At 46.2% G+C, this 12,130-nt stretch overlaps 1 protein-coding gene across 3 annotated transcripts in view; it reads right to left on the reverse strand.

The window, feature by feature from the left end:
• Positions 1-725: 725 nt before the first annotated feature.
• Positions 726-12,130, reverse strand: part of LOC106585854 (MAP kinase-activated protein kinase 5) — a 49,387-nt gene continuing 37,982 nt past the window's right edge. For 2 of the 3 annotated variants that reach the window (XM_045706800.1, XM_014172555.2), the window contains 6 exons: positions 6,879-7,066; positions 6,576-6,696; positions 4,257-4,387; positions 3,632-3,747; positions 3,399-3,503; positions 726-3,060 (listed from right to left, as the gene is read on the reverse strand). In XM_045706800.1, the coding sequence (XP_045562756.1) occupies positions 2,966-3,060; positions 3,399-3,503; positions 3,632-3,747; positions 4,257-4,387; positions 6,576-6,696; positions 6,879-7,066 (756 nt within the window). In that variant the 3' untranslated portion in view covers positions 726-2,965. The remainder of the gene's footprint in view (positions 3,061-3,398; positions 3,504-3,631; positions 3,748-4,256; positions 4,388-6,575; positions 6,697-6,878; positions 7,067-12,130) is intronic. The other variant, XM_045706799.1, reaches the window with a different exon arrangement.

Consider the following 12,130-nt stretch of genomic DNA (forward strand, 5'->3'; position numbering starts at 1 on the left):
TGCGTGAATTGGACCCAACCAAAAATCTCCTTTAATGAAACATGTGGCTTTTCTTAAGAGGCTATAAACCACATCGATTTAAGACTGGAGTATTGCCTACATTGAGAGAATCACCACAGGATTGATGGAAAACGTGAGACGCGGTATACACTGCACGTAGAACAAATAATAATTGCCCCTTCTTGTCAACAGTTTATTATTTACACAGCAAATTGTCCATGACAAAACAACCCAATGTTTGCCCATTCATCTCCATTAGGAATGGTAATATTAGCCGACAATGACTTGAAAGAACACGAGCAGTGGAGGGCGATTAAATGGCAGCGTTGGTAATTAGTGTTGGGCATGCACCAAGGATTGACTAATTGTCTGTATTAGCATTCTACCTACTCCAGAGTCATTAACAATGTAGATGAGGGAGAAATGATCTCCGTGAAGAGCGCCGCGCTAATGACAGACACTTGTCATGTGGATAGTTTCCTGCAGAGCGCTACCGCCAACACAGCAGGCTGTGTGTGGAAATCAAACAGAATAATCAGAAATGGTTAGAAACACAGCCATCGCAGACAAAGACATGAACCTTGATGCGTGACAAATGTGGACTAACAATATTTTAAGTGGTTTGTTGAGAGGTTGTGATTAAAATCGGATGTGTTGCGCGCTGCTCTGAAATGATGACCGCATATATGCATTATTGCAACACAGATCTGAATAACACACGCTTCTTACTGTTGCAAATAATTCCTTTAATACAAATAGTCAGCATGTTCATGACATTCCCAAGAGGACAAAAGGAAAATAAGAATACCGATTGGGGTACAAATCTTCCATGGAGTCAGCAGGTAGCCTAGCGGTTAAGAGAGGTTGGGCTAGTAACCGAAAAGTAGCTAGTTCGAATCCCAGAGTCGACATGGTGAAAAATCTGTTCTGCCCTTGAGCTAGGTAGTTTACCCCCCCCCCACACACACACACAACAGCTCCCCGGGTGCCAAATGTGGCAGCCCCCCCACACCTCTCAAATACAGAGGGGTTGGGTTAATAGCAGAAGTCATGTTTCAGGTTGGACCTTGATTGCAATTAACGATAAGAAATATATGTATGTATGCATGTACATACAGACAACAGGAGAAAATATGGAACAGGGAAGGCAGGAATAGTAACAAATAGCACAGGCAAGGTTTTGTAGTTGCCAATAGTAGGGCACTATATGGAGCCATTTGAGATGCAGACATAGCTAGGTCAACATGTATAGGTGCTGCCTGGATCTACTGCAGATATGGACTTAGGAACTACTTTAACAACGTCTGACAAGGCATGCTCTCCAGCTACCTAATAGGAGCTATTCAGGTTCTCACTTCCAGGTGACTATATACTCATGTACAAAATGCAAATGAAGGGAGAATTGTACCTTTTCTCCATGTCACTATTGATCTTTCTCTCACGCAGCAGAGGATATAAAATCAGTCTAGACATCAGGGCCTGTATTTGTAAAGTGTAGGAGGGCCGATCAGGATCAGTTTAGCCTTTCAGATGATATGGACAGAGGAAACAGGCGCTTTATGAATGTGGGCCCTGATCTTGAGCGGTGAAGACACTTTGTATCATTGGGTATTTTCACACAAAGATGAGCAAATGTTATTTCTAATGTGGTTGTGATTATGAATGCATTGTTATCCTGAGTTAGGAGGCTATATGTTGCCATGAAACAGTTTACAGCCATAACACATTCATGTTGCAGATGTTTGGAGGACAACTTCAGCATTGATTCATGATAGGCCTCCAAACAAACAAAACCACAGACAGGCTTGCAGTCATAGTTTTGACCAAATAAGAATTTAGGGCAACAGTCTTAAAATGGGAAAATATGCATTTACATTGCACCAACCCTTGCCAATACACTTGAATGTGAGAGGAGCACATGCTATCTTGGACAAACGGAGTCAAAGCATTCAGCTCATCGATTTAAGAAAATCGAAACAATTAGGAAATAAACGTTATTCACCTCATGTGCAAGCAAGGCTAAGACTTTATCCATGGGAAGGTTCAAATGTATACATTTGATAATGTTTAAATAGGAAAACAAATAAATACAACTAACAAATAGTCAAGTACTATATTAGAGAACCTGCATTGCCTCTTTTGATCAGTCTTGTTTGGTGTACTCTTTACCACAGGAAGAAACAGGGAGGGTCCATGTTAGCCATGAATAATACTTTACATACATATTATATAACATGTAAATGTATGCATATGAATGTAAATACAAGATATGTACAAATTATGCACATGCCCTAAATGACTATTGCACTGTTGCTGATATCCAGTAGATTGAATAGCTCGTTTCGATATTTTCTCTGTCATTTGAGAGCAGAGCAGTAATTCCCCCCCGTGACCCTCACACTGTCACCGAGGGCCCACTCCCTAACCCTCCCTGGAACACAAACCACCCACCCAGTGGGTGGAGAAACAGAGCTTAGACCTAGTTCCTCGGTCTGCTTTAGCGCCTCTATTGTTCAACTGACACTTAAACGTTTGGCTTCATGGTCAAAAATAAGGATTTCTTTGTTAAATAAATACTATTTTTAGCATTGTTAAAAAGGTAAAGAAATAAGAATCAAATTAAATAAAAACAAGTGAGATTAAAACACATCACTGTGGACATCCTGGTCAAGCAGCTTGGAAAAATTCCCTCCCAGTGGGTACAGAAAAAAAAAAAAAGTATTTTTCTTTTTTGCAAAAACTAAAATATATAAGGATTGTATGTTATTTGCAGTTGTTCATAAAAAACAGTATAGTACAAACAAGTCCTCTTTTGAATATCTACAGCTGTACAATAGTCTTGCAAGTGAGTACATGAAAAAAAATGCTATTGGTTTTAGCATGTCAATTCACATAAAAATGCCTCTACAGTCATTGGCTAAAAACTGTTCTAATAAACGCTACAAAAAAGGTAAGACAGCACTTGCTACTGACAGTCTTGCAAATGTGTCTTTACCTCTATGGCCTGCTTCACTATTTCAGCCAACTTCAAGCGATCCACTTTGTCAGTAAAGGCCCGTCCTACAATGAAGACCAAATAATTAAATGTTGACCAAAACCAGATTAAAAAAAAAAAAGTAGTAAATTCCACCCTTTTTCAATATCAAATTCATCCTCCAACACCACCAACATGTGAAAATGGAGGGTTTATGTTTTTTTTTTTAAATGTATGTTTCCAATGACATCATCTGGAGACAGCGATTTTAATCAACATTGAGCAAGCAAAGGTTACTAACTGATGAATTAGAATTTCCCATTCATTTGGGGATTTTCCCCCCCATAGAAATGAGTGTTGTTGTATGTGCTAGCTGCCATTGCTCTGCATTGAATGCTGTATCCATGCAGTATGTTATGCTTACCGTCCCAGCTGAGACCCTGCAGCCCGTCTCGCAGCAGTTTGCAGTCCCGGTTGAAACGCCAAGCCTCATGCATCACCTCATTCAGCTTCTCATCCTCATTCTCCCCTGCCACACACAACCAAACACACAGTTTCACCATGCTCACTGTGTGCATGCATGTATGCCTGTTAAATGGAAGTTGTACATCTGTGTTCGTTGATGGGAAGTGTGTGTGTGTGTTTGTGTGGACTGACCAGCCTGTGGGAGGATACACTGAGCGATGACGTCTCGTAGTTTCTCCAGGGCTACGTTGGAGTCCTCACCGCCGTTCTCTGGGTCATGGATGAAGAAGCCATCACTCGGCTTGCTGCTGTAGCACACCACACAGTCAGGAGACCCCCAGACACCACCACCACACAGTCAGGAGACACCACCACCACACAGTCAGGAGACCCCCAGACACCACCACCACACAGTCAGGAGACACCACCACCACACAGTCAGGAGACACCACCACCACACAGTCAGGAGACCCCCCAGACACCACCACACAGTCAGGAGACACGGCCACACAGTCAGGAGACCCCCAGACACCGCCACACAGTCAGGAGACCCCCAGACACCGCCACACAGTCAGGAGACCCCACCACACAGTCAGGAGACCCCCCAGACCCCACCACAGTCAGGAGACCCCACCACACAGTCAGGAGACCCCCAGACACCACCACACAGTCAGGAGACCCATATACCAGACACATTTTGTTTAGCAGTGCTGTTCTCAGCAGAAAGCCCCTCTATAGAGCTAAAGTAGTGATAGTCAGACTGTGTAAAGCAGATCCTAACCAACTACTAAATAGAGAGACATTTAACAAGACAGACCCTAGGAGCTTCCTTTTCCTCAGGATGGGGTTATTGACGGAGTGGAGAGGCTTGAGGCTGACGTTAAGGTCCTGTATCCTCATGTTAGCCAGCTGTTCAGCATGGGCCTGCTGGATCCCAGCTACCACCGCCTGGCAGAGGGAGGGACGGAGGAAAAGACAGAAAGAGGAAGGGTCACATGACAAAATGTTACACCCTGAACATTGCTATTAAAGGGATACCTCAGGATTTTGGCAATGATCCTACTACTTCCCCCCAAAGTCAGATGAGCTTGTGGACACCATTTTTATGTCTGTGTCCGGTACGAACAAAGTCAGAGGTAGTTTCGCGAGTCAATGCTAATTCGTTTTAGCACAGTGAGTCAAAGTGTATGGTATTGGCTAGCGCTAGTCAGCAATTGCGCTAGTTCGCAACTTCCTTCAAACAACACGCAGAGACAAAAATAGAATCCACGAGTTCATCTGACTTGGAGGAAGTAGATAAAGGGCCTCATTGCTAAAATCCTAAAGTATCCCTTTAAGGCAGCAAAGGCTTTGTCTGCAGAGTCCTGTAGTAAGTATTACTGGGTCGAGGTCGACCGATTAATCGGAATGGCCGATTAATTAGGGCCGATTTCAAGTTTTCATAACAATTGGTAATCTGTATTTTTGGCCACCGATTTGCCGATTTTTTTTAACCTTTATTTAACTAGGCAAGTCAGATTAAGAACACATTCTTATTTTCAATGACGGCCTAGGGGCAGAACGACAGATTTTTACCTTGTCAGCTTGGGGATGCAACCTTATGGTTAACTAGTCCAACGCTCTAACCACCTGCTTTACGTTGCACTCCACGAGGAGCCTGCCTGTTACGCGAATGCAGTAAGAAGCCAAGGTAAATTGCTAACTAGCATTACATTTATCGTATAAAAAAAACAATCAATCATAATCACTAGTTAACTACACATGGTTGATGATATTACTAGTTTATCTAGCCTGTCCTGCGTTGCATATAATCGATGTGGTGCGCATTCGCAAAAAAGGACCGTCTTTGCTCCGACGTGTACCTAACCATAAACATCAATGCCTTTCTTAAAATCAATACACAAGTATATATTTTTAAACCTGCATATTAGTTACTATTGCCTGCTAACATGAATTTCTTTTAACTAGGGAAAATGTGTCACTTCTCTTGCAAACAGAGTCAGGGTATATGCAACAGTTTGGGCCGCCTGGCTCGTTGCGAACTAATTTGCCAGAATTTTACGTAATTATGACATAACATTGGAGGTTGTGCAATGTAACAGGAACATTTAGACTTATGGATGCCACCCGTTAGGTAAAATACGGAACGGTTCCGTATTTCACTGAAAGAATAAACGTGATAGTTTCCAGATTCGACCATATTAGTGACCTAAGGCTCGCGTTTCTGTGTGTTATTATGTTATAATTAAGTCTATGATTTGATAGAGCAGTCTGACTGAGCGGTGGTAGGCACCAGCAGGCTCATAAGCGTTCATTCAAAATAGCACTTTCGTGCGTTTTGCCAGCAGCCTGTCGCAATGCATTGCGCTGTTTATGACTTCAAGCCTATCAACTCCCAAGATGAGGCTGGTGTAACCGATGTGAAATGGCTAGCTAGTTAGCCGGGTGCGCGCTAATAGCGTTTCAAACGTCACTCGCTCTCAGACTTGGAGTAGTTGTTTCCCCTTGCACTACATGGGTAACGCTGCTTCGAGGGTGGCTGTTGTCGATGTGTTCCTGGTTTGAGCGAGGAGAGGGACGGAAGTTATACTGTTACACTGGCAATACTAAAGTGCCTATAAGAACATCCAATAGTCAAAGGTATATGAAATACAAATCGTAGAGAGAGAAATAGTCCTATAATTCCTATAATAACTACAACCTAAAACTTCTTACCTGGGAATATTGAAGACTCATGTTAAAAGGAACCACCAGCTTTCATATGTTCTCATGTTCTGAGCAAGGAACTTAAACGTTAGCTTTCTTACATGGCACATATTGCACTTTTACTTTCTTCTCCAACACTTTGTTTTTGCATTATTTAAACCAAATTCAACATGTTTCATTATTTATTTGAGGCCAAAGTGATTTTATTGATGTATTATATTAAGTAATGGTCATTATTACAAATAAATAAAAATCGGCCGATTAATCGGTATCTGCCTTTTTTTTTTGGCCCTCCAATAATCAGTATCGGCGTTGAAAAATCATAATCGGTCGACCTCTATTACTGGGTCTATCTAAAGCGCTTTGAGATTGACGGGAAAGAAAGCGTTACATAAACGCTATCCATCCCCGTCTATCCACCCAGGCCCACCTTGTCCATCATCATCTGGGCGGAAGGAAGCACATTGTCCAGAGCCTCTGTGCAGTTCAGCCAGGGGTGTTCCAAAACCCCCTCGATGGTCAGCCTCTCCTCAGGCTTCACCTTCAGCAGCCTACAGAGGGAGGGAGGAAATAATGCTAGTGAAACAGATTCTTCAAACCCTCCTCACTCAAGCCAAAGAATACAACATGAGTAAAGCACCGGTTTGGCGGTCCACATTGTCAGGCAAAACCGTCACTCGTGAACCATGCCATCTTGTCAGCACACACAGTAAAGCCTGCTGTAGGGACGTACTTGCGAACAATGTCCTTGGCCATCTCAGATATCTGGCTCCACTCGTCCTCGGGGAAGTCAAAGCTGGCCGTCATGATCTTCTTGCGCATGTCCTTGGGGATGGTGCGGCTGTGGTGCTTGGAGTAGAAGGGAGGGTAGCCACACAGCATCACATAGATGATCACCCCAATGGACCACAGGTCACAGCTCTGCACGCACAGCAGGGGACAGTGAACGAGCCAAGTCATAGGGATGGAGGGAGAGCGAGAAAGGAGAAGAGTTAGCGTGACAACCCTACAAACTGATGTCCTTAGTGGAAATATGTTGCATAATGTGGAAAAATGCTGCCATTGGTGGAATAATGTCTCACTGTGGCTGAGGTAGTGCCTCACCTTGTTATACAGGGCATTCGGAAAGTATTCAGACCCCGCTCCCTTAATCCACAGTTAAGTGACAGCCTTATTCCAAAATGTATTCAATATTTGTTTTCCCTCAATCCACACCCACAACCCCATAATGACAAAGCAAAAACAGTTTTTAGAAATCTTTGCAAATGTATAAAAAAGGGAATATCTTATTTACGTAAGTATTCAGACCCTCTGCTACGAGACTTGAAATTGAGCTCAGGCGCATCCTGTTTCCTTTGATCAGCCTTGATGTTTCTACAACTTGGAGTCCACCTGTGGTAAATTCAATTGATTGGACATGATTTGGAATGGCACACACCTGTCTATATAAGCTCCCACTGTTGACAGACATGTCAGAGCAAAAACCAAGCCATGAGGTCGAAGGAATTGGCCGAAGAGCTCCAGACAGGATTGTGTCGAAGCACATCTGTGGAAAGGTACCAAAACATTTCTGCAACATTGAAGTTCCAAGAACACAGTGGACTCCATTATTCCTAAATGGAAGAAGTTTGGAACCACCAAGACTCTTCCTAGAGCTGGCCGCCAGGCCAAACTGGGCAATCGAGGGAGAAGGGCCTTGGTCAGGGAGGTGGCCAAGAACCCGATGGTCACCAAGTGCCTCTGCGGAGAACCTCCCAGAAGGTCAACCATATCTGCAGCACACCACTAATCAGGCCTTAATGGTAGAGTGGCCAGACAGAAGCCACTCCTCAGTAAAAAGCACATGACAGCACGCTTGGAGTTATCCAAAAGACACCGAAAGGACTCCCAGACCATGATAAACAACATTCTCAGGTCCCTACGGTGAAGCATGGTGGCGCCATCCCTACAGTGAAGCAAAACTAGGGCTGATTAAGGTTTTACTACAAAGCATTACATGGGCTTGCTCCTACCCCTCTTCCCCATTTGGTCCTGCCGTACATACCTACCCTACGGTGACAAGACGCAGGGCTCATTGTCCCTAGAATTTCTATGCAAACAGCTTTCTCCTATAGAGCTCAATTTTTATGGAATGGTCTGCCTATCCATGTGAGAGACGCAAACTCGGTCTTGACCTTTAAGTCTTTATTGAAGACTCATCTCTTCAGTAGGTCCTATGATTGAGTGTAGTCTGGCCCAGGGGTGTGAAGGTGAACGGAGAGGCACTGGAGCAACAAACCACCCTTGCCGTCTCTGCCTGGCCGGTTCCTCTCTGCCTCTAACCTTATTACAGGAGCTGAGTCACTGGTGCTCTTCCATCCCCAACCCTGCGTCACTTGAGTGGGTTGAGTCACTGACGTGATCTTCCTGTCCGGGTATGGCGCCCCCCTCGGGTTCGTGCCGTGGGGGAGATCTTCGTGGGCTATACTCGGCCTTATCTCGGAGTAGTTGGTGGTTGAAGATATCATCTAGTGGTGTGGCGGCTGTGCTTTGGCAAAGTGGGTAGGGTTATATCCTGCCTGGTTGGCCCTGTCCGGGGGTATCGTCGGACGAGGACAGTGTCTCGACCCCTCCTGTCTCAGCCTCCAGTATTTATGCTGCAATAGTTTGTGTGTCAGGGGGCTAGGGTCAGTCTGTATATCTGGAGTATTTCTCCTGTCTTATCCGGTGTCCTATGTGAATTTTAAGTATGCCCCCTCTAATTCTTTCTTTCTCTCTGAGGACTTGAGCCCTAGGACCATGCCTCAGGACTACCTGGCCTGATGACTACTTGCTGTCCCCAGTCCACCTGGTCGTACTGCTACTCCAGTTTCAACTGTTCTGCTTGCGGCTATGGAACCTTGACGTGTTCACCGGGCGTGCTACCTTGTCCCGAACCTGCTGTTTGCAACTTGCTCTCTCTACCGCACCTGCTGTCTAACTCCGATTGATCGGCTATGAAAAGCCAACTGACATTTACTCCTGAGGTGCTGACCTGTTGCACACTCTCCAAACCACTGATTATTATTATTTGACCCAGCTAGTCATATATGAATGTTTGAACATCTTGGCCATGCATCCCTGTGGCTCAGTTGGTAGAGCATGGTGTTTGCAACACCAGCATGGTGTGTGCAACGCCAGGATTGTGGGTTCGATTCCCACGGGGGGTCAGTACAAAAAAAATGCATTCACTACTGTAAGTCGCTCTGGATAAGAGCGTCTGCTAAATGACTAAAATGTAAAAAATGTGTTATGATCCCCACCAGACACAGCCAGAAGAGGACTGGCCTCCCCTCAGAGTTTGGTTTCTTCCTAGGTTCCTGCTTTCCTAGGGAGTTTTTCCTAACCGCCGTGCTTCTACATCTGCGTTGCTTTCTGTTTGGGGTTTTAGGCTGGCTTTCTGTATAACACTTTGTGACATCGGCTGATGTAAAAAGGGCTTTATAAATACATTTGATTGATTGTTTTTCAGCGGCAGGGACTGGGAGACTAATCAGGATTGAGGGTTTGATGAATGGCGCCAAGTACAGAGAGATCCATGATGTCCTTCCAACAGAACAACGACCCTAAGCACACAGCCAAGACAACGCAGGAGTGGCTTCGGAACAATCTCAATGTCCTTGAGTGGCCCAGCCAGAGCCTGGACTTAAACCCGATCTAACATCTCTAAAAAGACCTGAAAATAGCTGTGCAGCAACGCTCCACATCCAACCTGACAGAGCTTGAGAAGAATGGGCGGGGGGCACCTTGTTATAAGTGTGTGGGGGGGGGAATAGTGGCTCACCTTGTTATAAGTGTAGGGGGGGGTAGTGGCTCACCTTGTTATAAGTGTAGGGGGGGGGTGTAGTGGCTCACCTTGTTATAAGTGTGTGTGTGTAGGGGGGGGGGGTAGTGGCTCACCTTGTTATAAGTGTAGGGGGGGGGTAGTGGCTCACCTTGTTATAAGTGTGGGGGGGGGTAGTGGCTCACCTTGTTATAAGTGTGGGGGGGGTAGTGGCTCACCTTGTTATAAGTGTGGAGGGGGGGTAGTGGCTCACCTTGTTATAAGTCTAGGGGGGGGTAGTGGCTCACCTTGTTATAAGTGTGGGGGGGGGTAGTGGCTCACCTTGTTATAAGTGTGGGGGGGGGTAGTGGCTCACCTTGTTATAAGTGTGGGGGGGGTAGTGGCTCACCTTGTTATAAGTGTAGGGGGGGGGGGTAGTGGCTCACCTTGTTATAAGTGTAGGGGGGGGTAGTGGCTCACCTTGTTATAAGTGTAGGGGGGGTAGTGGCTCACCTTGTTATAAGTGTGTGTGGGGGGGGGGGTAGTGGCTCACCTTGTTATAAGTGTAGGGGGGTAGTGGCTCACCTTGTTATAAGTGTAGGGGGGGGTAGTGGCTCACCTTGTTATAAGTGTAGGGGGGGGGTAGTGGCTCACCTTGTTATAAGTGTAGGGGGTGTAGTGGCTCACCTTGTTATAAGTGTAGGGGGGGGTAGTGGCTCACCTTGTTATAAGTGTAGGGGGGGGGTAGTGGCTCACCTTGTTATAAGTGTAGGGGGGGTAGTGGCTCACCTTGTTATAAGTGTAGGGGGGGGTAGTGGCTCACCTTGTTATAAGTGTAGGGGGGGGTAGTGGCTCACCTTGTTATAAGTGTAGGGGGGGTAGTGGCTCACCTTGTTATAAGTGTAGGGGGGGGTAGTGGCTCACCTTGTTATAAGTGTGGGGGGGGGGGGGTAGTGGCTCACCTTGTTATAAGTGTGGGGGGGGTAGTGGCTCACCTTGTTATAAGTGTGTGTGTGTGGGGGGGTAGTGGCTCACCTTGTTATAAGTGTGGGGGGGGGTAGTGGCTCACCTTGTTATAAGTGTAGGGGGGGTAGTGGCTCACCTTGTTATAAGTGTAGGGGGGGTAGTGGCTCACCTTGTTATAAGTGTAGGGGGGGTAGTGGCTCACCTTGTTATAAGTGTGGGGGGGGGTAGTGGCTCACCTTGTTATAAGTGTAGGGGGGGTAGTGGCTCACCTTGTTATAAGTGTAGGGGGGGGTAGTGGCTCACCTTGTTATAAGTGTAGGGGGGGGTAGTGGCTCACCTTGTTATAAGTGTAGGGGGGGGTAGTGGCTCACCTTGTTATAAGTGTGGGGGGGTAGTGGCTCACCTTGTTATAAGTGTAGGGGGGCTAGTGGCTCACCTTGTTATAAGTGTAGGGGGGGTAGTGGCTCACCTTGTTATAAGTGTAGGGGGGTAGTGGCTCACCTTGTTATAAGTGTGTGTGTGGGGGGGGGTAGTGGCTCACCTTGTTATAAGTGTAGGGGGGGGTAGTGGCTCACCTTGTTATAAGTGTAGGGGGGGTAGTGGCTCACCTTGTTATAAGTGTGTGGGGGGGTAGTGGCTCACCTTGTTATAAGTGTAGGGGGGTAGTGGCTCACCTTGTTATAAGTGTAGGGGGTGGGTAGTGGCTCACCTTGTTATAAGTGTAGGGGGGTGGGTAGTGGCTCACCTTGTTATAAGTGTGGGGGGGGTAGTGGCTCACCTTGTTATAAGTGTAGGGGGGGGTAGTGGCTCACCTTGTTATAAGTGTGGGGGGGGGTAGTGGCTCACCTTGTTATAAGTGTGGGGGGGGTAGTGGCTCACCTTGTTATAAGTGTGGGGGGGGGTAGTGGCTCACCTTGTTATAAGTGTGGGGGGGGTAGTGGCTCACCTTGTTATAAGTGTGTGTGGTGGGGGGGGGTAGTGGCTCACCTTGTTATAAGTGTAGGGGGGGGTAGTGGCTCACCTTGTTATAAGTGTAGGGGGGGTAGTGGCTCACCTTGTTATAAGTGTGGGGGGGGTAGTGGCTCACCTTGTTATAAGTGTAGGGGGGGTAGTGGCTCACCTTGTTATAAGTGTGGGGGGGGTAGTGGCTCACCTTGTTATAAGTGTAGGGGGTGTGTAGTGGCTCACCTTGTTATAAGTGTAGGGGGGGGTAGTGGCTCACCTTGTTATAAGTGTAG

This window comes from Salmo salar, chromosome ssa24, assembly GCF_905237065.1.
Source record: "Salmo salar chromosome ssa24, Ssal_v3.1, whole genome shotgun sequence".
Lineage (NCBI taxonomy): Eukaryota > Metazoa > Chordata > Actinopteri > Salmoniformes > Salmonidae > Salmo > Salmo salar.